At 47.2% G+C, this 25,015-nt stretch overlaps 9 protein-coding genes across 9 annotated transcripts; 4 read left to right on the forward strand and 5 right to left on the reverse strand.

The window, feature by feature from the left end:
* Window positions 1-1,447: 1,447 nt before the first annotated feature.
* FOIG_14769 (uncharacterized protein) lies at window positions 1,448-2,714 on the reverse strand. The gene is made up of 2 exons (XM_031216054.1): window positions 2,453-2,714; window positions 1,448-2,401 (listed from the first exon to the last, which is right to left on the reverse strand). Exons 1-2 carry the CDS (start codon window positions 2,621-2,623, stop codon window positions 1,541-1,543), a joined length of 1,032 nt encoding a protein of 343 aa, XP_031054195.1. The 5' UTR covers window positions 2,624-2,714; the 3' UTR covers window positions 1,448-1,540.
* Window positions 2,715-3,398: 684 nt separating this feature from the next.
* Window positions 3,399-4,619, reverse strand: FOIG_14770 (uncharacterized protein; the record flags this gene model as incomplete). The annotated part of the gene is made up of 1 exon (XM_031216055.1): window positions 3,399-4,619. The coding sequence occupies one exon, from the start codon at window positions 4,617-4,619 to the stop codon at window positions 3,399-3,401; it is 1,221 nt and encodes a 406-aa protein (XP_031054196.1).
* A 714-nt stretch (window positions 4,620-5,333) lies between these two features.
* Window positions 5,334-6,323, forward strand: FOIG_14771 (uncharacterized protein; the record flags this gene model as incomplete). Its single annotated transcript, XM_031216056.1, has 1 exon — window positions 5,334-6,323. One exon carries the CDS (start codon window positions 5,334-5,336, stop codon window positions 6,321-6,323), a length of 990 nt encoding a protein of 329 aa, XP_031054197.1.
* A 749-nt stretch (window positions 6,324-7,072) lies between these two features.
* FOIG_14772 (uncharacterized protein) lies at window positions 7,073-8,703 on the reverse strand (the record flags this gene model as incomplete). The annotated part of the gene is made up of 5 exons (XM_031216057.1): window positions 7,073-7,507; window positions 7,554-7,945; window positions 8,001-8,192; window positions 8,254-8,515; window positions 8,563-8,703. 5 exons carry the CDS (start codon window positions 8,701-8,703, stop codon window positions 7,073-7,075), a joined length of 1,422 nt encoding a protein of 473 aa, XP_031054198.1.
* Window positions 8,704-11,830: 3,127 nt separating this feature from the next.
* FOIG_14773 (uncharacterized protein) lies at window positions 11,831-14,150 on the forward strand (the record flags this gene model as incomplete). The annotated part of the gene is made up of 3 exons (XM_031216058.1): window positions 11,831-12,774; window positions 13,498-14,010; window positions 14,066-14,150. The coding sequence occupies 3 exons, from the start codon at window positions 11,831-11,833 to the stop codon at window positions 14,148-14,150; spliced, it is 1,542 nt and encodes a 513-aa protein (XP_031054199.1).
* Window positions 14,151-14,999: 849 nt separating this feature from the next.
* FOIG_14774 (uncharacterized protein) lies at window positions 15,000-18,506 on the forward strand (the record flags this gene model as incomplete). The annotated part of the gene is made up of 2 exons (XM_031216059.1): window positions 15,000-15,433; window positions 15,488-18,506. 2 exons carry the CDS (start codon window positions 15,000-15,002, stop codon window positions 18,504-18,506), a joined length of 3,453 nt encoding a protein of 1,150 aa, XP_031054200.1.
* A 136-nt stretch (window positions 18,507-18,642) lies between these two features.
* FOIG_14775 (uncharacterized protein) lies at window positions 18,643-19,206 on the reverse strand (the record flags this gene model as incomplete). The annotated part of the gene is made up of 2 exons (XM_031216060.1): window positions 18,643-18,747; window positions 18,814-19,206. The coding sequence occupies 2 exons, from the start codon at window positions 19,204-19,206 to the stop codon at window positions 18,643-18,645; spliced, it is 498 nt and encodes a 165-aa protein (XP_031054201.1).
* Window positions 19,207-19,474: 268 nt separating this feature from the next.
* On the reverse strand, window positions 19,475-23,043 carry FOIG_14776 (uncharacterized protein; the record flags this gene model as incomplete). Its single annotated transcript, XM_031216061.1, has 6 exons — window positions 19,475-21,745; window positions 21,799-21,833; window positions 21,887-22,461; window positions 22,525-22,640; window positions 22,674-22,773; window positions 22,826-23,043. 6 exons carry the CDS (start codon window positions 23,041-23,043, stop codon window positions 19,475-19,477), a joined length of 3,315 nt encoding a protein of 1,104 aa, XP_031054202.1.
* Window positions 23,044-23,832: 789 nt separating this feature from the next.
* On the forward strand, window positions 23,833-24,922 carry FOIG_14777 (uncharacterized protein; the record flags this gene model as incomplete). Its single annotated transcript, XM_031216062.1, has 3 exons — window positions 23,833-24,308; window positions 24,382-24,596; window positions 24,663-24,922. 3 exons carry the CDS (start codon window positions 23,833-23,835, stop codon window positions 24,920-24,922), a joined length of 951 nt encoding a protein of 316 aa, XP_031054203.1.
* Between the last annotated feature and the right edge of the window lie 93 nt (window positions 24,923-25,015).

A 25,015-nucleotide genomic window follows, 5' to 3' on the forward strand; every position in this document is an offset into this window, starting at 1 on the left:
ACCCCTGCGCGAGACCTTTCTGGATTTGGGAATTCTCCTGTCAGACATGTGGAGCTGAGGTTGCATCATGCGGCACGCGGGATGGATTAGTCTGGACCTCGGAGACTTTTTGATGGGGATGTTTCCATGTGCTAGCGAATAGGAGGATGATGTTTCGTTTCGGGGGTTTATGATGATCGTGACCGTTGAAACAGGAGGATGGATATAAGAGGGCTTTTCATCCCGGTTGGGATTTTGATCTGTTATACTATGATCGTCGTATACTCGCGGGTTTCGAGAGTATCGAGATTGAAGAATGACGTCGGATGTGATGTCTAACGAGGGAGACTCACGTCGGATGTAAGGAGCTTTACTTTTTCCCGTGGTTCAGTCGAAAGGTCTGAGCGTAGATAAAAACTGCCAGTCAGCGAGATGACAGTCAACTGAGACAAAATTTGACAAGAGGGCCCAAGAGCCGATAAGCCACGGCACAACGGCAGTACTACCAAATCTCAATTGATTTATCATCCGGTCTAAAATAAACTCGTCACCCGCTGCGTAACATAGCCATTCATCTCTATCCTTTCGTCAGGGCGCAAACTTCGGCTGCAACTCTAGCCTCACAGGATTAACAGGGGTTAGTGGATCATGGTACCTGTAGATCCTACGAGCCAAGCCGCAATGACACAAGTTAGGATAACAGGCGTGGAAGATCATGTCTTGGATTTGAATGCAAGCGAAAAGGAAATGCCACGAGGCGAGATTTAAGTGTTTTTACCACGCTGATCATCTTGACTCTTGACTCTGTCGAGTTGATATGCAGGTGGCGCAGGGTTGGACCCTGAATGGTGCGAGTCGCGCAGGCAATGCCAATTTCTTTACTAAACTCTCGATGAGTTTTGCTTTTTGAAGGATTTTATAGCAGACGAGTCTGACCAATTGTTTTATGTGGGACAGAGTTGGTTGTTACGCAGAAGCTTTTGCGCTGCGCCTGATTGAACTGCCAGGGTTGTATTTACTGTGGCTGTGAAACTCTAGGAAATTGCATCGCTATGGATTTTGTTGGCTACCGATTTTGCTGGCTACCCTGTAGAAGACGGTCAACTCCCGAATACTGGAAGTTCGTCTTCATAATCTATCTGTTGACATTTATTATGGTTAGGAATTTGTTCTGGAAGTATTTGACAATTCCGGAATCATACAGTCTTTATCTTTCTCCATTTAATCCAATGCTCCACTGGTGGTGTAAGGTGCTTGTGAATCAACTCTAGACTTCAGGAGCATGCAAACGTAGTAAGTTAGAAAATAATTATATTTGAGAATCGTCAGGTAACATTGAAGTTTCTGTTGCAATGTGCTTTTGACTAGGGATTTAAATCATTTTATTAAACAATTCTTCGGTTTGGACTCACCTATTTCATGCATATGTTTACAGAATCGCCATGGTGTTGCCAAGAGACAGAGGCTCTGTTCACAAGTCCAGTATCCGTATATCCGAGAGGTTTGGTATCTTATTAATAATAACATCTAAAAATATCCTTCGTCTATTAGCCCGTTCAGATTACAAGTCCTCATTTCTATCATCCTCCTCTTCCTTCTTCGATCCGCCATCAAGACCCTCAAACAGATCAACGCCCCAATCCTTCCCAGGATTCAAAAACCTATACTTCTTATCCTTCGCCGCCACCTCCTTCAGCTCATCCTCCGTAAATTGAATATCCTGCGATCCAAAGTTCTCATCAATGTACTTCTCATGTGTGCTCTTGGGAATCACAACAGTACCCCTCTGTTGTCCCCACGCCAACACCGTCTGCGCCACAGTTGCGTTTTTGCTGCCTGCGAGTTTTGTCCAGAATTCGTCGTGCAGAATGCTGGGGATGTCGGGGTTGTAAGTGGGATTGGTGTTGGCGAGAGGTGAGTATGCGATGACCTTGATGTTTTCGCCGGTGTGAAAATCGACGAAGGATTGTTGCTGGAGATAGGGATGTGTTTCGAATTCGTGCGCATAAGGGCGGATGGTGGCGATTTTGAGGATGTTCTTGATATCCTTTGGCGAAAAGTTGGAAATGCCAATGTTGCGCGTCAATCCGTCGCGGACAAGCTCTTCCATAGCCTTCCACGTGTCAACGATGGAGGTGTCATTGTCAATGTCCTTGGTGCCGGGAACCCAAGCGACAGGCCAGTGAATGAGGTAAAGATCAAGATACTCAACGCCCAGATTGGCGATAGACTTTTCAATGGCTTTGCGCACGAGGTCAGGTCGATGATCCGTGTTCCAAAGCTTACTCGTCACCCAAATCTTATCGCGCGACACGCCGGATGCCTTGATGCCCTGCCCAACCTCCTCCTCATTTCGGTAGATAGCAGCAGCGTCGACGTGGCGATAACCCGCCTTCAAAGCATATTCCACCGCATGCGCAACCTAAACTCCCATTAGTACTGCCTCCTCTCACGAACCTCGTACCCGACTCACGTCTCCCTTCTTAGCCAACCAAGTCCCCAGTCCAAACGACGGAATCTGGTGGGTTTCATTACCCGTCTGCGTAGCGGGGGATCCGCCACTCAATGACGTGGCCACTGAGAGAATGGTATACGTAACGACACTCACGACCGTGAGGAACGAAAACGCCCTTACAAAGCTCATTTTGTTTCTCGTGATAATGAGCGATGAGGGTTGGTGAAAAGGTGATGACTCGTATGAGGAAAATATCAGTAACTTTTTTTTTTTTTTTGCCTCAAGCCGAGCTTCCGGTTGGTTAGTGGAGTGAGCACGGAACTGCAGGGGTTCAATGATGTCATTACATAAGCGGAGATGACGATGACAATGGGGCTGGGGGGACTAGGTTTCGTGTGACATCATGTGACTCATTGAAGGCGTTATCGTGATAAATCATTGTAAACATATTTGATCCCTCGATCGAGCTTGGTTTTGAGGTGATGATGGCGTTGTCATCATTTGAGGGGCGTCTCCTATCTCCCTTAAGGCAGTAATAACCTTTATGACGGAAATGGCTTCTGATTGATCTGTTCTGCTGTCAGTGTCAGCTGGAAGTAAGTGCGATATGTTTGCATCGTACCCTAAAGTAACTTCTATCTGCCCCAGTTAACAAATCGCAAGCTGCCGAGGTGCCATCTTCGGAAGAGACGCGGAATCTGTCCCTTCTTTTGTCCAAGATAATCTCATAGCTGATGTCAGAAAACAAGTTGCAAGCAAATGCCCCTGAAAGTTCCCGAAAATGTGATATTTAATTTTGGCACACTAGGGTTGTATGGTCCAAGAGGAAGGTAAACGAAGTTTAGTCTATTTTGTGTTGTAATGCTATATAGACTGATTTTAAATAAGTCTTTTATTCTTTCCCAGAAGCACCCTCAGCCTTAGCTATGGCATACGCCGGCTCACGATGCTATAATTGTAAGGCTCACCTGCGACCCCAGCTTTCCATCTCATCCCTCCCTATCAGAAGGCGCATGAGGGCAGTTGAGAATGTGTCCACCTCAGTAGGAGCTACACTCAACAAAAGCTCATCAACGTGGAGACTTCTGACAAATAGAGGATCTCGCCTACTGCTCAACTGCAGCCACATCGCCGATGAAGACGCATCCCATAATCCCTGACAAGCCGTATATCGAATCTCACCCGCGCATTCGTTCCAGCCATCTCTTTCTCTGAGATACGCCGCTATCGTACTTGTGCAGACGAGCCATGTCCGCCGCAGACTTTCACTAAGAATCCAGGCTTTCCAGTGCTTGGAAGTCGGAGTTTCAGCCATGGCGTCAGAACTATTCATGTCCATTGTGGTTAAAGATTGCTCGTTGTGGACTGCGTCCAACGTAACCGATTGCCAAAGGTGCTCGCACCATTGCAGCAGGGTTGGAATGTATCTATCTGCCATTGCCCTCTGGCGAATGCATCCATCGTAAAACTGAAGGAATTGGTAGATGAAGAGAGCCTGCACCCTTGCCAAGTGTTGAATAGTCTGCAGGCTGGGCACTGCCATAAATGAAGCATCGTCATGGGGCTGGGATTGCAGAAGAGCGTCGACACGGTGCTCGATGATCTGCATTACCAAAGGTGTATTCAAGGCCGTCTTGGAAAAGTACGCCGTTAGGGTTGTCCACGCGTCTTCGAGACATCGAGGTAAGCCAGTGTCAAGGTAGAGCTGCTTATGGATGAATGGATTGTTGCCCTCGTCGACCCACTGCCGTAACCAATTCCAAAGACTCTTTGTCCAATCGCCAAGTTGTGGTGAACCATAGGAAGGTCCTGAACTGAAGCGGCATGTGGTGACACCCCTGTTCTCAATCGCCCAGGTCTCCAGACTAACGAACCAAGGCTTGTAGGTGAAAGGGCTGGTTATTGGAGAGCCTAGAGTCGGTAGATCCGCGACGCAGTCACTTGCTGGCGTCCTGAGATGCCCTGTTTGTCCTGTCGAGCCCTCTAGCCCTGCTCGATTTGAATGCTGGCTCGAGGCGTTTGTTGCTGGCTTAGAGCGGAGATATCTGCGAGAGGTTGGATACTGGCAACGAATGGCCCTTTCATCACACCGTTGGCAGCTTGGCTTCTGCTTGTCGCACGCCCTCTTCGCTGTGGCACATCCAAAGCAGGCTTTTTGCTCACTCGGCGGAACGGACGGAACCATGTTACTGATAGTCGCGGGGAGAGAAATACCTTTGCTATTTCCGAAGTCCGAGCCTGGTGATGTGTCGTTGATAGGGTGACAAGAAGCGGAGGCACCTCTGCGGAAGTTTGGTGCGGAGGTTTGATGCGGAAGTTTGGTGGAAGATTTGTGAGCGCTTCTCCTTTTATAAGCTATGGGACATAGTGTACTGTTCGCTAGCGGTCCCGCTTAGGTGGGTTGCTCTCCTCCAGACCCGGACCTGCTACGTGCAGTATTCTTGTTTGGAGAAAGGGAAGTTATGGCTCCCGTTAAACCGACGCTATTTTACAAGCTCATCCATACGAGATATTTAGTCTTTGACTAGTTTTCCACTGATCTTCCGCTAGTTCTCCACCGGACTTCCACTGAAGTTAGGTGCTGGCTTGAGAGTTCACTTCGCAACAAGACTTCGGAGTTTACATGTCTTATATCCGGCGTCAGAAAGTATTGTTCGCGAGTGGTTGGGTCAGATTTACTGATTCAAGGGGGAACCAACAAGGGCCATTGCGTTGCACTACACGCACTAAGCAAAGCTACTTGTGCGGTCGTGGGCGAGAGTTAATGTCCAATATGATAGCATGCCCATGTATAAAGAGACAATTGCATCCGTCACTCTATTGAATTTCAACATAAATTCTTTAAACCCGCCTACCCAGTCTGCAACCTGCTTTAGTTCTCACACATACAGTCACCATCATGGCTCCCAACTTCAATGAGGCAACAAAGGCTAGCGAGCTCGTGCCGTTCTATGCCACAAAGATCATTGGCAAAACCATCCTGATCACCGGGGTCTCCACTGGTAGCTTAGGCGAGAGCTTTGTGAAGCAAGTGGCTGTTGGCAAGCCCGCGGCCTTTATTCTCGCTGGGCGCTCTCCGGACAAGTTTCAATCCCTGGTTGATGACCTAGCAAGCGCACACCCAGAAATCAAAGTCAAATCTCTGGCGTTAGACTTGAATTCATTTGCTCAGGTTCGCAAAGCCGCTGAGCTTGTGAATTCCTGGGCCGATGTTCCGCATATCGACGTTCTGGTCAATAATGCCGGGATTATGGCTGTGCCCTATCGCCTGACTGAGGACGGCTTTGAAAGCCAGCTGCAGACCAATCACCTCAGTCATTTCCTCTTTACCAACCTTATCATGAATAAGATTCTTGCTTCTCAGGCACCCCGAATCGTGCTTATCAGCAGCATGGGCCATCGGCAAGGCCACTTTCGATGGGCGGACTACAACTTCAGCAACGGGGAGCTTTACAACAAGTGGGCTGCATACGGCCAGTCCAAGACGGCCGTCTCACTTACAGCTCTTGCCCTCGCCGAGAAGCTTGGCTCCAGAGGCCTCATGTCCTTTAGCGTTTGTCCGGGCTCTGTTGGTACCAATCTGGGCGCCCATGCTGCAGACCAGTTCGCCGAGTTTGTTAAGAGTTTTCAGGCTGCGGATGCCAGAATGGGAAATAGGTGGATGTTCAACCAAGAAGTTCGATACAAAAATCTAGATGAGGGTGCGGCAACTCACGTCTATGCTGCGTTTGATAGCGTACTTTCGAAGAACAACGGTGCTTTTTTGAACCATTGTCGGCTGGCTGACCCCTTCGCACAGGAGGTCTGGCCGTGGGTAACTGACAAGGCTTCGGCAGAGATGCTTTGGAAGCTCAGTGAGAAGCTTGTTGGCCAGGAGTTTAAATACTGAACCTGGATATAGTCTCTATGTATCTAGGCTAGTTGGTCTGTTAGAGCACGTCTTGCACAGTGGTGCAGATATGCTGGCATTCATTTGTGAAATTAATTATATTGGGGATATCTGGACAAGAGATTACAATATTTTGTATGACGCCATGCCGAGATTCTACTGTGACCTCTGCCGTCGCCGTACAGAAAGCAATTCGCCGTATGGTGAAGGTGCCTTGTAGCAAAGAGCATGAGCTCAACATTGAACTATTGAGATGAGCATTCATACTTTAATCCTGGGACTATTGCGGTGCTTTCTTCCCAGTAGTTAATGATATGCCGGGTCGATGATCCTCTCAGGCGGAATCTCAACCTATGAAAAGAAGCGACTTTGTATGTCTGATGGTCAACGCCGTGTGCCGTCTGCACATCACTTGATAGGCATTTCTTATCTCCAGTTGAGCCACTGACTTTCTTTGTAGACCAGTATCATTTGCAAGAAAAAGTAATTGTAAAAAAAGAAATGGGTATTCTATTGTTATGTGATGTTTCACTGTTTTACACTCTATAATGACCGTTCCAAAAGGTGTCTCATGCTTCAACTCATCCAGACGTGTGCCCACACAGCAACAATAACTTATGCACAGGCCGTTCTTTCAAAAAGACACGGTCGCCTCACATCTTCATCAAGAAGCCACTCAAGTGGCTTGCCTTGAGAACAGGTCAGCCACCATCTTCGGCCCGACGTCTAGGTCACAAGACCCAAGCCATTTAGTGACCCGCAGAGCCAGAGTTAGAGTTATCGGCGCAAGACCATGGGCTTGAACCCCCATTGGCCTTCATCGAGTTGTTGATACCAACAATTGAGCCGTAGGTACCGGCAACCATCATAAAGGTTCCAGCCACAATGACAAAGACACTCCAACCAACCATGAGACACCACTTGAGTGACTTCTCAGTCTTACCCTTATGCCAGTTGTCGAAAAGCCAGAAGCAGCCATAGGGTTGGAAGCACATCAACGTGCCGAGAAGAGCTCCGATAAGAGACACCAAGCCGCCGAAAACAGGGATGGCACTGGCGATGATATATGCGATAATGGTTACGCTTCCTGTACAAGCTAACCAAGTGGCCCAATGCACGATACCATTGGAGTTGAGATGCTTTGTACCGCGCAATAAGCGGATGAACATGTACTTGGCGGGAATCTTGGCAGGTTAGCATAGGTCACTGAGAAGACAGGAAAACACTCACGTGAGTCATAAGCATGGCAGTCACGATAAGACCAGGCAGGGCAAATCCATAGCAGACCTTCTTCATGAGAACGCCAGCTGAACCAAGAGCAGGGGATGTGACATATGAACCGCAGTAGTAGTAAACCACGATTCCAATAGTGATGTATGTGACTGTCACAATCGATTGGCAGGTCAATAGCGAGCGGGTGTAGTGCTTCGGTTCGCGCATCTCCGCAGCGATCTGGAAAAACGCGGGTGTACCCGAGAACGCAAAGATATGCGACGACACAGCCGTGATACCGTCGACGAAGCTAGGATGGTTGAAGAGCTTCCAGTCAGACTCCCAGTGTCCTCCCTGCGGAGCAGCAGCAGGTCTGTCCTGCACGCCGACAGCGACGGTGACACAGAAGACTAATTCCTCGTGTTAGTGAAGTTGATCTCGTGAGATGAAGGGGCTTGAACTTACTGGCAGTCATGATGCAGACGAGTCCGATCCACGCTAACCAGCCAATCTTGCCGAGTGTGCGGATACTAGCAAAGAAGAAACCCAGAATAGCTGCCACGGCAACAAAGACAGCCGTGCAGGCTGCGTGTGTAGAGACCGAGTTAAGACCGATTGAAATACCGAGCATTGCTGAGCCAGCAACGAAGATCCAGTCTGCGAGTCGTCAGTACCCAGCCTCCCCCAATCACTCAACCCACTGAGGAATGATGCTTACATAGCATAAAAACAGTCGCGAGGACTTCACGACCAATCCGCCCAAACATCAACTGTCCCGCATCATCGATACCGTAAACCTGCGGATGTCGTCGCTTGAACACGCCAATCATGTAGTCTGACCATGTCGTAATGGCTGACACGACGATGAGACATATGATTCCTGGGATGAGGCCTAGAGCGTCGAAGGTCTGGGGAATCGATAAAACTCCAAGGCCGATTTGCGTTTTTGTCATGAGCGCGACGGTGGCAATCCATCCGACCTGGATACTAATTAGTGTTTGTGAAGTGAAGGGACCGGGGTTCGTACGTTGCGGTAGTTAGGTCCATCTTCTGAAACCTCACCAAAGACGGCGTCGATTGTCGTTCCCTCTTGCGTACATCTCGAGGGAGAGCGTTGAAGATCATCGATACCCTCGATATCACGAGGGAGTTCTTCCTTCTTCGCCATGAGGAATGTTCAAACAAACTCTTCCTTTAAGTAAAACGGTGTCTTGGGTAAGTAAACGGGAGGGAAAGTATGGAGAATGGCGAGAGTCTGGAACGGGATGCAGAATCTGGGGAAGATGGAGCCGGGGAGCGTCATGTCCTTATAAATCCGACCCTTTTTATGACTACAAGAAACTGAATTACCCCGGATTATAACTTGATCGTGTATCTCGCCCTGCTCCACTATGACTCCATGTTACTATCATCCGGCGTTTCCTTGCCTGGGGAGGGTCCAGGTGGGTTCTGAATGGGGCCTGGGGTCGAGATAGGTCGTTTTCGGTGAGACTTTTTGACCAATTGAGTTTTGAGTGATATAATCTTTCTGTTTAGAATAGATTGCTGTATCTCATGTCTCACTTCAAATATGATAATTCGCGATAATACTGGAGATGTGGTATCAATACTCGCAATATTCCTTGGAGGATCTTCTATCAACGCCATGTAAACAGATAGAATAACGCCGACAACGATAAAGCTCAAACTCTATTTCTCAAACTCTCTGACAAGATAATTTATCCACTCTGATATATTTGCAAGTCTAGCCGAAGTCTTCTGGTCAAAGTGTCATTAATCCGCAATCATGCCTCCGTTCATTACTCGCGAACCGTCCAATACGGGAAGATCACGGTGTCTCGGAGAAATAAAAACGCTCAAAAAGTTCATATCCACTTTATATGTTACAAGCCATGTCGATCTGTCTGGGTTCGGTATCACGGCGTTGAGAGCCGATCACGCTAGCGCCGGGGTCCGGAGACCAGACGCCGTGGCGGTCATCTGATAAAGTTGTCACTGCCACCGAAAAATGAGGCATATTTGCCACGTTTCTTGAGGTGCAGTGTGAGGTATTTGTGACTTTGTGCCTGACAATCCCGAGTTTATTCCTCGGAAGATACGCTCCTGAGAATGCTTCTGGAAGCCTCGGCTGCTGGGTTGCATGCTTCGAGAATTTCTGTGGATCTTGGCGGGGAATTTTGGGGTTGGATATGTCGAGTTTGCAAGTCGGTAACTCTGTTTGGAAGGGTCCTCGGGGGTTGATGCCGGGGTCCATAACGGACTTTAGTTGTAGGAACCGAGTTATATATTACATAAGGATATCATGCAGTGAGCAACTGGACATGGTCTAAGGATGTTATACTGCTAGGTTCTCCTTTCCCTCAACATGCTATATCCTTTAGAACCTATGTGTTGGTGAAGTGTCATACGTTGAGTGCTGCTTGCTTCCATAAAGAGAGTCATGCAAGTAATGATATGATGGACTTGTGATAGCAATGTAACGATGTGCGGAATCATCCCGATGTGAAACATCGTCAGCCCCCTTGATCGTATTACGAGACATTTGCAACTTTCAGCTGCAATGGTCTTGCTCTGGGGTAACAGGCTTATCTCTTGAATACTCGATGATCATGTCGTCATCAGCCGCATAAGCTTTCGGCATTCCCGATTCCCGCTGATCGACTATCTTATTCCCGTTCATGGAGGGTAGCGCTTCTTGCATAAACATGCTGTCAGCATGAACTCAAATAATCTGTGGCCAGCAACAAAAACGGCAAGAATACCCTCAGTGGGTATGAAAGTCTGACGGCGAATAGGGAGTATATCATGAACCCCGGGCCCGCCGACTGGTGATAAGGGCACGTTCCTCAGAGTTGCCCAAGTTCCTTCGGCTCGAGACACGTTGTGAAAATGAGGCGAACGCCGTATGGGGTAAGACTTTTGCCGTCCAGAACGCTGAGACCAATTTGAGTTGTTGTTCAGAACGTGACGGAAACGGACAAGTGCATCAGGATATGGTTACATGGAGCTGCCAGAGGCTTCACGGTTGCCAATCGGGTAAGTATCCGTCAGGTTCCTCCACTCAACGTTTCACAGACAGTCAACACCCTGGATGTCGTTCCGAGAAGTGACTACCTCACTCAGGTTCGATCTGATATGCTTATAGCGATGCTGGTATAAGTAACCTTTCGACTCCGATGAAGCTCGGGTTCGGTTCCCGAATCGTGGTGATGGGGCTTCGCGGGCTCACAAGCCGACAGCGAGGAATAATTACGTAGAATGCGGTTTTCGGATCTTTCTGCAAACTTGTTAAATGCCGAAGCATGTCCGGCCACGAAAAGGCAAAACAAGAGGCCAAAGAGAATGAAGGAAATCAGCCATTGACGGCAATTATGAAGAATTAGACCTGTCAATTTTACTCAGCTCATCTCCCAAAATCGATAGTCTTGCTCTAGCTGACGGGCTAGACGTGCCAAAGACTATTTTAACAAATCAGATGCCGAAATAATTGTTAAGGATGAAGCACTACTGCAGGGGTAGCAGTTTAGCTGAACTAGATCTGTTGCCAGGCTAAAATTAGCATTAGCCTCAGCATATACAGGGTAGCTGATTGCGGTTGCGGGTTTGAACATTAAAGTCAACTGAACCTGGGAATTGTATCATCTTGCCCCAAGAGCTTATAGTCATACGAGCTGCACGACTTTCAAGATCTACAGCGGTCAGAATGTAGAAGTATGAAATTCTATCTAAACTTTTCAGCACCCAAATTCGAGATTGTATCACCCAAGCAGAGCAAGTTAATGTTGGCAGGCTGTTCGACCGATATTGCCTTGAACATTTCAACATAGATCATGAAACCATGCAATGACTGTTTGTGACTAACGAAGGGCAAACATACATAAACAGGAAGCCGTTGGTAGACACAGATTAACGAAGTAGCCAGATTGAAGTCGGAGAGAAAGCAAGACTATCAATGCTAGCGTACCAGAAACTGATAGGGTTCAAAAGGCTTGATCTTTCCATTTTAGCCAGCTCACTAGTGATCAATAACACTAACAAGCTTCTAAAAAGGCTTGAATAAATATTCAGCTCGCTACAAAATGCAAATATGTGATTCGTTCTCTGACTACAACCCCTGAATTAGCCTGTCCGTGGTGACAATTAGTGGAAATTGTCTCAAGCCTCCGATCTAGACCATTGGTATACATATAGCGAGCGCCAAGACTTTAACAACGCCCAGCTCGGTCAAGTTCTACTCTCATTCAAATTTCGTCACTCGTTTACATGCTCGCTTGAGAGCCTGTCACCCGTTCAACATGATTGCTTGTAGAATCGTTGCTGTAATTGGGCTTCTCGCCGCGGGTGTCCAAGCTGGACCATGCAAGCCCTCATCGGTTGTTACAACCACGGCCGATGCTACTTCCACTCACTCGGTTTCGAACACCGGCACTACTACCTCTGGCGACATCGCCACGACTACCGAGACGACCCTCACTCCCAGCTCGACTGCCTATTCTTGCGTCAACAATGAAAAGACCCCGTTCCCAGCTGGTGTCCTTTGCGACACCAAGGGCATTGGCGCAGACCCGAACATGCTCTTCCTTACCCAAGTGACTGGTGATGCCACGATCGCTCACTGTCGTGATGTCTGTAGGGGTATGGATGACTGTATTGCTTTTACTGTGCAGCCAAACGTCTTTTGTGATCTTTGGGGAGGCAGAATCCAAGGGACTGATGGTTCTAATACCGACTTCTCTTGGTACTCCTTGGACTGTTTCTGTGATCTGCCTGAGTTGTCTACGACTTCGGCAACAGCCACTGCTGCCACGGCGACGACGGGTGCTACATCCCTGACTACCGACACTGCTATAACCAATACAGCGACTATGGATACTACAATCCTCACATCCGAAACTGCTACTACGGAGCTCGAGACATCTTCTACGGTTCCCACGACATCCTCTGCTGCGCTCACTTCAAGCACTGAAACCACCACTGCCGCTGCTACGACTACCACCATCGCCACCTCCGCTCCTAGCTGCCCCGGTGGATTCCCGTCTGGCTCCTCATGTGGCGTTTCTAAACAATATGTCGGAACAGGATCGTACATCAAAGATATAGATGGAACATATACACTCGGCGAGTGCCTGCAGTTCTGCATTGACCATCCTACGTGCAACCTCTTTGCATATGCCGCTACCTGGTGTGAGCTGTGGAATGGAGAGTACGCCACCACCGGGTCTTCTGTGAATTTCAGCTGGTATGAGTTGGATTGTTTCTGTGTGGAGAGGGCCCCGGAACCTTGAAAGAGAATGGATAGTTAATGGGTTGTTTTATGTAAGTTGTGTCACTTGGATAGAATGGTTTGTAAAGTAACACGTCTCCTTCCCAACTATCTGCCGTACATCATATCAAGCTTCGCCATTTATAATTTCGAATATGATTCACTTGCAAATTGTGTGAACAAGAACACGTGTTGCATAAAGTTTAACAAGAAGAGGGCTTTATTCGTTGATCATAAAAACCACCAGCCGCCGTAAATTTCCCCGTCCCCAAAGTACTACAAAACACAAACTTTTCGGCATGACTTTGGCATCCAACGACCTGGAGAGACCCAGTACCTGCGAGTGGTCATCGCTCCCTGTACAGCTTCCATTGCAAATCTTTGGCTATGTGGCCGAAAAGCAGAAATATCGAGCTGCGGACCTTGATCGCTGTGCTTGCGTCTCCATGAATGGCAAGATTACTTCGAAAACTTTACCTTCCGACGCCTTCTGATCGACAACTCCCAACTGGCCAGGTTCTCCAAGGTGACAAAGGGCGAAAAAACCATGAGATTGTTATATATCCGCTATCTATGTCTGAGAATCAAGCTTCACAACTATGATTATCCGGAATGCGATAAGACAAAGTCACATGCCACGATAGATTGGTGAGATTAGTGGATCTTCTTATCTCTCTCTTCCCTAACAGTATTTGATAGGAATAACCAGAGATTTACCCATTCGCTCAATGGACTGTTCCATGTGCTCCGCCGTTGGAAGCCCTCTAGCAATCGGGACATCGGGCTGATACTGGAGATCACAGCGTACTCACCTGGTGACAATGAGTGTTCTCAAGCAGCATCACTGGAATACGAACTGCATGACAACTTCCAGTTAGAAGAGGACCTGGAAACTTCACCCAGCTTTCCAGAATTCATGGATGCCAAAGAGGCTAGAGATCTGCTCGCAGCTGGAAAGAATTGGCATAGGCCGATGGCCATCCAAGGCCTGGAGCGACTACAGAGCACACCGCTTGAACTGAGGACAAGGAGAAATTTTGAGCAAGTCCCGATCGTTCACACCCATTGGATGCGCCATCGATTCTCCAGGGGGATAGCTGATTCGAGCCCGGCACGGATATTGCGCAAGACTCTGACGAGCGTCGCTTCTCTCCGGCTCGAAGCTGTATCAGGTCCATATATTCGATTTTGTAGGACTTCTCGCATATGTTGGTATTTGACTACAATGAGAACGTCTTGTTTACTCGCGTTCTGACTATGATTCTAGCGGTAAATTGGAACAACCTGATTCTTCAGCTTCCCCATCATATTCGTCGACTTTCCTTCAACGTCTTTCCAAGATCACCAACTGAGTGGGACATACTATTCATAACACAACACCTGCACTACTGGAATCTCTGACAGAGAAGGCTCACCACCTGTTTTCACTTTGTCCACCTGGGGGTATGAATTCACTAAACTTTATTCGGCATCTTCGACAGTCACAGCTGCCCCAAAACCTCGAACATGGGTCAAGACTCGCACAGCTATATCTGGAAGTTCCAGATGAAGCTTACGGAGATGTTTCATTATTCAAAGATGAGATCAATCGTCTCTTGAGAGAATCTGCCGTTACCGCCCGACAGTTGCCAAAACTCCAGATTCTGGAAATATGGTGGCACGATGGCATAAATGCGTGTTTATTCAGATATGAGCTTGAGAAACACCAAGTCACCATTACATGGAGAGTAACTGAAGACTGGGTTACCTTGAAGGAGACAGTATACAGCAGTGGGCAAGACTAGCTCAAAAGTACAATGTAGGCTTTTCAGTAAAGAAGGAGCCGTTTCTGAGAGTCACGCGGGGCGGCATGCATATTGACGGGAAGATCATCTATCGGCATTTGAAGCTGTGCGATTTGGCGGCTGATCCAGTCACATTGGCCTACGTTGAGACAAGTCGAGCTTGGTAGAGCAGATGGAAAGACGAGGACTCGGGTTGAATATCACTTTATAAGTTGTTTCAGGTAGACAGGACAAACTTGTAAGAACTAGACGAAAATCGTCCTCTACTTTGCATCAATATCTTACTGGATATTGTGGTTAGTCAGCATCATTCAGCCCAACACATCAACCTGCATAGCCTGATCAGGCTGTGTCGTTTCCTTCCTCTTAACCCCTCACCTGAGAGCGTCAGATTATCTCTCGAAAGCACATATCATCATGTTGACAGGTTTCGAGGCCCTCGGCGCGGCGAGCGCAGTTTTGCAAGTCACTTCGTTTGCTAGCGACTTGGCTGTCGCCTGCAAAAATGCATATGATGGAGCAACAACATCTCAGGATGATCTTGAGCGCTACACGGGACAAATGTCCGAAGCCGTCGATTGCGTACACACTCGCTGCGAGCAGATGAACATTTCGAACTCCAAGTTTGCTAGCCCAAAGCTTCAGAATATTGCCAAGGAATGCAAAGATGCTGCCGAAAAGCTTGAGACCGAAGTCCAGTACGTGAATAGCTTGCAGGCCAAGGGCGATCTTGTCAAGTCGCTCCGCAAGGCTTTCAGAACGTCGAGGCATCAAAAAAGACTTCAAGCTCTTCAGGAATCGCTTGCAATGTATCAACAGCTTATGAAAACTGAGCTAACGTCCCATCTATGGTAAGATCATCATTCGGATTCGCTGGAGTTTTACTAAGACAAGCCATAATTCAGCTCGCAGAGCGATGCGATATACTTCCAGCAAGACGTCTCATTTCGTAAATTGGATGCCGATGTCCAGTTTCTCATCAACCAGCTAGCCGAAGGCATAACTGATGTCAAGGATCTCGTCAAGCAAGAACATGCTACAACCCGAAACGTCATCATCCAGGAAAGCGCCAGGACTGAGCTGGCCATTAATTCGCACACCGATAGCCAAGTCTTAGAGCTCAGAATCACTGTTGAGGCAGAGAAGAAATGCGAAGTGTTTCTTCAAAGCCTCAAAGCTCCACGTATGAATCAGCGCTACAACGATGTCATGGACTCAAGAGACGCAACCTTCAACCAAGTATTTGCTACTTATAAAGACATGAAAGCTATGTATTATGGAGATTCAGAGGGCAATAATAAAGAAGCTGGTGATTCAAAGGGCAATGAATTTTCTGAAACAACTAGAGACCTCGAGTGTATGACTCATATGGAGGATATACATCGTTCGTGGGCGTCTTTCAACTCATGGCTGCAATCAGATGACGAAATGTTTTATATCATGGGAAAGCCAGGTTCTGGGAAAAGCACACTTGTCAAATTCATCCTGGACCAGGAACAAACCCAGGACTTGCTCCGTCGATGGAGCCCCGATGCGATTATTATGTCCTACTTTTTCTGGAAAATCGGCTCAGAAGAGCAGAACAGTATAAAAGGTCTTTGGTGCTCTCTACTCTACCAAAGACTGCAAGATCAGCAACAATTGATTTTGATGATTCGACAACACTTCAGCCACTTATCTTCACACTCAGAATGTCACGATTGGTCTATCAAGGACTTGCAAGATGTCTGGAGCTACATTACAAAATTAGATACTCGACATATTTGCATGTTTATCGACGGCCTGGACGAGGTCCGGAATCAAGATGGCTTCTCTAAGCTTGCTCAGTCCATTCAACTAATATCGCAACTTCCAACAACCAAGTTGTGCATTTCGGCCAGGCCTGAGGCACAGATTGTAAGATGGCTCCGGACATCAAATGCTGCAGGAATTCTGCTTGAGGACTTGACAAGATTCGATATGCTTCAGTTTGTACGGGACAGGTTCCGTCAGGTATTTCCAAATAATCAAATCTCTTCAAAAAGTTCCCAAGACCTACGTCAGAAGCTTGTTGGTAAAGCGCAAGGTGTATTTTTATGGCTCCACCTTGCTTCACGAAGTATCATTGATGGGATCGAGAATGCCGATTCTGGGGATATGCTTCTCGCACGGCTTAATGCACTTCCTGGAGACCTGGAAGACTTGTACGTCGATATGTGGCAGAGGATGAACGCAAGAAGCACCGTCTATCAAGAGACAGCTCGCAGATACTTTCGCTATGTTCTGCAGATGTCAGACCGGGTTATTCCAGTCAAAGGTGGCTTAGGTTGGATAGCTTTGCCACATCCATTGACATTTGAAATCGCTTCCGCCGAGAACCCTAAAATACAAGAAAAAGTTCTATCGGCCACGGGTACGATTAGAGAGACAGAGATTCTACGAATATGCGAAGAAACAGAGGCTTCAATATCCACCAGGTGCGCAGGGCTGCTTGAAGTGCAGTCGACCAACCTTGACCACTACCTTCTGGAAACGCGGGAAGACGATAGAGACCCATTCAGCTACTTAACATTCATTCATAGAACAGCACATGACTTTCTTACAGATACAGAAGCAGGCCAAGGCATTCTAGGATATGAACCATTATCTAATTTCTCCTGCCAGACACGACTTCTGAAAGGTCTGATCTGCACAGTAATGGTTATGACATCCGAATGGCACCTGGTATTTGATAGCGATTATATAATGGCCCAAATTACCGGTTTTGCAAATCGCTGGGGAAACGAAGGACTGAAATTGGCTACCGGAATGCTCGACGTCATTCAGCCATTATATGACAAGGGGCTTTTAAGATATGACCTGTGTCCATGGATACCTCAGCGCCCGTTCTTGAGTCACTTGACCAGCGATGACCTACTCCATGATTTCGTCATCTCGCGCCTCCCAGCAGAAACCTCAACTCATCTGGTCACCAGTATCCTCAGATGTAGTCTATCGTCTGGGAAAGCACTGCCCGAGAGAATGTTTGACAAATTAAGGGTCCTCGGAGCGGACCCACACGAGTATGGTGTGTTTGATGAAACTTGGGGTCCGCAGCCATTTGTCAGAAGGGGAACAGGATTCACCAATCTTCTTATCAATTTTCTCCTGATGGTAAAAAGGTTCGAGTACGAAAAGCCGGAATGGTTGTACGCAACGTCACAACGGACTTTGGGAATTGCATTTGACATGGCAAAGACTTGCAAAAGCCTTGATACAACTGTGGCATTGTTTGCACAGTTTTCTGAAACTGGGCATATGCAGCTTATGTCATGGGTTTCATATATGAGCTTGGCGGGTGAAACATTCAACCACGGTTCCTTGTTTGTAGTTTACGAAGTCAACTTGCGGTTCTTGCTACTCTATCTAGCCTCGAAGGCTGTTGGGAAACTTGCCGAAACTGTGCTAGCAAGCCCTCAAGCTCAGAATATCTTAGCAAAGATTAACAGTCCCTCAGTCAAAGTTCGATACTTTTGGAGGCCACAAGTTACAGAAGGCAATAAGAAAGGAATTATCTCTCTGCCAATGTTTGAGCGTGTTGTACCTGGGGTGCCCCCTATGTCAAGAAGCGATATTGAATACCTTTTTGACGTGGACTTTAAGATGTCCTCCCAGGAGTTGCGCATGCCAAATGGACATAACTCAGAACCTAAGACTATGGCCCAATACCTCGAGGGCACAGAGACCGAAGAAGTCGAAGTCGAAGTTATGATGACAAGTTTAGCTGCTGAGAGTCTAGGCGTTTGTACATACGAGGAAGCGGGCATAATCCCTAGTCTGGAATATCTGAGGGGCTCAAGAGAAAACAATAATATTGCATGGCGACTGTTTCCTTTATCGATGGAACGCCTTGAAGCAGCAGCAACCGCCATGGAAGAAACGGGAAATCATGAGTCTCTGGACTGACGGTCAATTTGTATACAAACTTATTATGAGGAGATAGAGACTGAAACATGTTAAAGAAATGTCTAAATTTAAACTCCTCTTTATCTGGTATCTCCTATGTTCCTATGTCTCCTAATTCTTATAGCCAACTATTCCCTTACTTGGTGAATCCCTTTCCCTCTGTGCAATTCTCGTAGCTTCTGGAGAAAGTAGCCCTCTCGCTACTAGAATTGTCAGAACCTCCATCGTCCATTCCTGACATCTTTTTGTTTTTACCTTAAAAGCATATCGTTAGTCACCAGCGCGCCTCTTGTGAATGGTTCCTCACCCCATCAATGGGTGCACGTATGTTTTGTCCTCTGGGAGGTGGAGTTACACACTCTGCAAGTCGTTCGATAATACTCCGCGGTGTTATCTCTCTGATCTCCGTTTCAGTTTCGGGAGAGTCGCAAAGAATTGAATCGTCGATCTTCCCAAGAAAGACCAAGCTCTTCAGGTCAGCGTAGGCTTGAGTGTTGTAGTTCCTGTGAACCTGGAATGCAAAACCGGACATTAGTGGTTCTCCAACAACATGAATCCTTGTGCCAATAGCCTTGAGAGATCGAAAGTCTTCACTGACAGTGTTCCGATCATATTCTGCGTTGGGAATGAAGAGAGCGAAATGAGAGCGTTGGTTTGCGCCTCCGCCGGACTTGGCAAGATATAGTGAGCGGACTGGCATGATGAGCTGTAAAGAGTAGCTGATAGCATATGGCCCTGAGGTGATGAACAAGTTGACTTTTGGGAGGTGTATTATCTCTCGTCGACACTTGTAGAAGCGGGGTTACTCGGCTTTCTGAACAGTAATAGGCTAACAGGGATTGTTCGACCAACAGACCTCATAAACAAGGCAGACGGGCGACTAATCTAGGGTACGGGACGACTACGCAATATCCATGGCCTCCCATCTACGTATAACATAGACAATAACTATCGGCAATTCAATAGCATCATCTCCGCGCCCAAGTCCACTTCCAAGTCTTAATACACTTCTCATAACGCGCTTCCGCCCACTTCCTCTGCTCATCACCTGGCCCCAAATTCTTCTGACGCACAGAAACCATATGTTCATACAACTTCAAAGCCGTATACACATTTCTATTCTGGAGATATAACTCTGCAAGGTCATTCTCAGAAGACATGGTCCTCTTATGCACCTGCCCAAGAGTCTTCCTCTGAATAGGTACTAGTTCCTCCAAAAGTGAAATGGCCTTTGTAAGCTCTTTGATCTTTAAGTATTGCTCGATGAGGTATACTTGAATCTTGAGGGTGTCGAAATGTGTTATGCCTAGGATTTGCTCCTGGATCGGTAGAGTCTCCTCTAGAAGAGAGATGGATTTCTTATGTTCGCCTTTTTGCTCATATGAATACGCGAGGTTGTTCTTGACAGCAATGAGAATCGGGTCGTCTTTTGCGACTTTGCTTTCCGCGGCGTCGATCCCCATCTCGAGGCTTTCAGCTGCCTTTTCATACTCTTCAGCGTAGTTGTAGCATTTTCCCAGCTCACCCAGAAGTATCAACTTTTCCATGGCGCTTCTCTTACTGTCAACTTTCCTGAGCTTCTCCAGACGATCAACTCCATGATTTGGCGTACCGTTGACACGATGGCTCTTTGAGAGAACGCATGACACAGCTAATAAGCTGCTCTTATCTTTTGAAAGATGCTTCTCTTGAAATGCCAAGGCCTTTTCCGAAAGTTGAACCGCCTTTGCTGACTGCTCTGTTTCTGCATAGGCCTCTGCAAGGTCGAGTTCAATGCGAAGACGCCGCTTGGTGTGCTTGAATGAGGACTTCTTTGCCCATTCCATAGCTTGCTGAAGCCATGGAATTGCTGTATTGCTGTTTCTTTGCCGTAGGAGCCAAGATCCGACTTTACACAGAAGTTGAAAGCGCTCGTCGAATCTCAGGTTAAGGTCTTGACAGGTGGTAAGGACACGAATAGCATGAGCCTCGTACTTCTTCCAAATTAATCTCTTCGACCAATCCACCGGCGGGACAAGCTCGTTCAGACGCTTTGTCACTATTTCCGTCAGGCCCTTAGAGGCTTTCTTTTGTTGAACCCATACTCGCGTGCATAGATGTACGATAGTGGGCATATCGAACATGATTCCTCCTTGTCTCGGAACCAAGAGGAAAGAGCTGCACAATGTACCGATAGACTGTTCAAGACTGCTTTTACCTTCCTTGACTGTAGTGCCAGGAAGGATTGTTCTGGGGATAGAGGAAGACGCAATTTGAGAAATGAACTCAAGTAGCTTTCCAGCGTGAGGATTCTCTTTGCGAACTGCCTCGAATGACTTCACAACCGACTCGAGAATGGAGTCGTGGGAATCACTTCCTTGGACCCTTCCGTCAGACTCCTGTAAGATGAACAAGAACGCATCTTGACTAGGGCTGCGCAGCAAATCCAGAAACTTGTCTATCGTAAGATGAGCACAGTTGTTAAGATACCTTGCTGCCTGCTTTATACTCAAAGGAAGGCCATTTAGTTCAGACAGTAGCTCCCTCACTTTACTCTCGTCATCAAGCAGCCTCTTGTTGAACAGAGAATGCCCCAGAATAGTCATTGCATCGGGACCATCCAGTCCTTCAACTTTGATGACCTGGTTCGCCTGTTCTTTTACAGCAGCACTTGCAGCTTTCATCGAATGTGTGATAAACAAGATACTTCCTTCTTTCCCCTGGGGAAGATCATTGAAAACACTCCCAGGCCGAGCATCAGGGCTCAACAAATCTCCGTTAGCATCAGCGTCGTCAATGATAAGGAACCACCTTCCAAAACGTTCTGCGGATATATAGCGATGGAAGAGAACTCTTGCATCAGTGGACTTCAACTCGCGCTGATAGCGTCGAAAGAGACCCAGCTTCTGGGCGATACCTGAGTAGGACTGTTGAAGATTGTCCCCCGATATCCAGAAGACAGAGTATTCGGGACATGTTGTATGAAGCCATTCTGCAAATTGGGCTGCAATTTGTGTTTTTCCAGATCCACCAGGGCCTGCCAGTGCCGCTATTTGATGACAGTCCTGAGAAAAGGCGGCCTGTAACTTTTTGAGGTAATTGGATCTGTCTATAGAGGGTTTGGATAGCTTAATTGGTACGTAGAAGCAAGGTTGGGGTGGGGACTTTGTATCCCCAGATGTAGGTTGTTTAGGTCGACTCTTTCGAGACTTCTCTGTACTCTGTGGACTTGGACTTGAAGAGCCGAAATCTTGTTGTGGCTAAGAAACATAAATACTTTGTGGGAGTATGGGAGACAGTCGGATGCACATACCGCGATCAAGAGTTCAAAACCCAGCCTAGTACTCTCTATAGAACGAATAATTAGCCCGTGTATTCCCACGCCGATATTTAAGACGTACTCTTCTTCAGTATTAGGTTCTCAACGCACCTCTGGACCCAGAAACTTTGGACTTGGCTGTCCAGATACTTATCGGTGGCAGCCTGAATCTCTCTTCTCTTCCTGTACTCCTTCATCCCTACATTCTGTAATCCATGTTCGACGTTGAATCGAAAGTATCGCCCCTGTTCAAAGTGCTGCCTCCATCTCTTAGTCGATGCTTCTGCTATCTTCTCAGCATCCGTTGCCATTTTAGCCAGGGCACCTATGAGCTTATCGACTCGATCGTCAATGTTGTATGCTGGGAGTTTGCCTGTTCCTATTGATATAAAGCATTTGACCAGTGGCTGTAGGTTGCCTGAGCTTGGACACCAGATCTCCATAGCCTCTTCTTCAACTTGGTCGACTGGATTGTTAGCTCCGAGAGCCCCGTCCACGAATTTCATGCCCTCGATGGAAACGGGGTTGAAGAAAGTGGTTGCAGCGGATGTTGCCCGAGCTGCTTGGCAAATAGTAGCACTAAGGGAACTTTTTTGACTTGTGTAACTTCTAAATCGATATGTAGCCGCATCGAGCTTTGAGGTGGCGCAAACAAAGCTAGCAGGTTTCACAAGTTAACGCAATGATCTATGGGGGGAAGCTTATTAATGAAATGCTTACACCTTGCAGTCGGGTTCGCGACTATCAACCATGCTGTCTGTTGGTGAAAACCCTCTGTCCATCAAAGTCTTCTCGATCGCTGCTTTGAGTCCTCCGGAATCAAATCGAGCCTGTGTCTACCCTAGCAAGCTAAACTTTGACTGATGAACCCTTGCCTTCTCATTGAATACCACCTTGGTAAGGTCTGTATAGGCTGAGATGCATTCATCAACGTCCATTTGTAGTCTTCCGAGCATTATGGCGATCAGTCTGGTAGGAGGTGAGTAATAGCGCAATCACAAGTCCTTTTAACAAACCTTACCCGCCCGTACTCGTGCCTCCAATTAGATCAAAGATATCCGCTGGCTTCTGAGGACTCTGTCCCGATCTCTTTCTCTCGGCGTTGAGTCCATCCATGATACGTTTGAGGACATATAATGAAGATAAGCCGCGTACCCCGCCACCATCGAGGGACAGCATACAAATACCCTCTTCATCCAGCAAGCTCACGTTTGGCGAATTTGGGGGCTGTCCGCTCATCTTCTGTCACTTCAGTATACGATGCGAAGATGAGAAGACAAAGATCGAGATTTCAAGCTCAGCCTCGTCTCCATGCCAGTCAGACTAGCTGTATGTATGTTGTAGTCAGCTGCTTATCTATTCCGACGCTTATTGGCCAAACTGCCCCCCGCAGTTGGTGAAACTTGGTAGCAAGGTGAGCGTTTGCATATCTCCAGAGAAATCGATATCACTTTCTACATAGTTGAGTTCAATATCCGGATTGTAAGACGGGAAGTGGTCAAATTCGCTTCCCCAAGGTTGCGACTGTATAGATGTTGCGAGTTGGTCTGCTAGCCCATTAGAACCGACCCAGTTAAAGCTCCTCAGCGGCGATCTTGAGTAGTTTGTTGTCAACACTCCAAGAGATTGGCATGACAAGCTCACTTTTTAAACAGCTGTTGTTTTCTTAATTTCTCTTCATATCGTTGCTGATTGAGAAAAGCTTTTAGGCAGTCTGTATCTTTAACGGAGAAGATACTACACTAATGCAGGTTTGAATTTTTAGTTGCCTCGGCTACAAATGTCAGACGGTAAAGTCTAGGATCTCACCAGTGGAGAGGAGATTCCTATTATGCTCAAAGAAGCAGGTGACGAGACTACGACATCTCTAATTGGTCTTTGCTGCTACGCCGCACCTTGACGCACAGGAAGGCGCAGCAACTACAATCACAATCAAACTATTTAATGCAATGGTTTTCCAGTTTCCGAAGACCGTAACCATTGACTAGTAACATCAAGTCTCCAAGGTTATTTAACCATCTCTTCACAATGCCAACCGTCACTGAATATTTTGGCATTGGATTCGTTAACAACGGTCCACTAACGACTACATACACGCCCCCCGCAAGCTGTGCAACAGGAACAACAGATCAGATTATCTTCGCTGATACGAGCACTATATACCTCTCATTTGGAGAGGCGAATTGTACAGCTGTACCCCTAGGAAGTTGCCTCCCGTCAAACTCTTCATATGATAAGCTAAACAGCGAGTGGCGCCAGAACGGAGGTCAAGGCACCATTGATTATTTCTCTCCTGGCATACACTGTCCAAAGGGCTGGACTACAGCTGCTACGTTTGCGCATGGCGACAAAACAGGTTCCCCAAAGAAGGGAGGGGCCTTTACGCAAACAACGAGCTCAGATCCAGGCGAAACGGCAACAGTTAATAATCCATTCATGCCGATTGAACAGATATGGCTTAATGCACTGGATCCTTCCGAGACCCTCGCGTATTGCTGTCCGAGGTATGATGATACCACCCCTCCCGCCATTAATCTTCCAAATACGTTAAGATTCTGATGCCACGTTGTTCTGCAGCGGCTGGACTGCCAGGAAAAGAGGTGGTTGCTACTCATTCATCGAGCCCTTGATATCAGCCACGACATACTCTGAGATGTGCAACATACAAACAAGTGTGGACTCTATACATGAAGTCTTCACCGTCGAAGGGAGCAGCCTATCGCAGTACATGTATTCCATGGAAACAGGTACCCGCTCTACGGCAACCACAACATTGTCAGAACTACGAGAAGGTAAGTCATGCCACAAGCTTCGGTCATCAGTGATGGAGGGTTGTAATAAAACTAAACACAAATCAGTCTTGGGAACTAGTTCCGATTATGATTATTTATCGATTGCGGTTGTTAGGTACTTTCCTGCTGTCAAGCTTGTTTACAAGGAGTCGGATTTAAAGTCGACTGGGGATGGAGGTGGGGATAACGATAAGGAAAAGGCAGATGATGATGAGGATGAGGATGATGATAATGGAGCTTCCAGTTTGTTGAGAAGTGGTGGACTTTTCTCGATTATTGCGGTGCTGTTTAACATGCTTATTGGCGCTGGTTTGGTAATGTTTTAGTTGTGAAGACTTTTTCAATTGTGAGATCAAAGGTTAATCCTACAATTGAGGTACATGAAAATTATTTCCAGGCTCCTATCCTTTTTCCCCCGA

Source organism: Fusarium odoratissimum (genome assembly GCF_000260195.1).
Source record: "Fusarium odoratissimum NRRL 54006 unplaced genomic scaffold supercont1.44, whole genome shotgun sequence".
NCBI lineage: Eukaryota > Fungi > Ascomycota > Sordariomycetes > Hypocreales > Nectriaceae > Fusarium > Fusarium odoratissimum.

Coding starts and splice junctions, on each gene's coding strand:
- FOIG_14769 (XM_031216054.1), bottom strand. CDS start 2,623: ATGAGCTTTGTAAGGGCGTTTTCGTTCCTCACGGTCGTGAGTGTCGTT. Junction 2,402..2,452: donor GGTTGGCTAAGAAGGGAGAC/GTGAGTCGGGTA, acceptor ATGGGAGTTTAG/GTTGCGCATGCGGTGGAATA.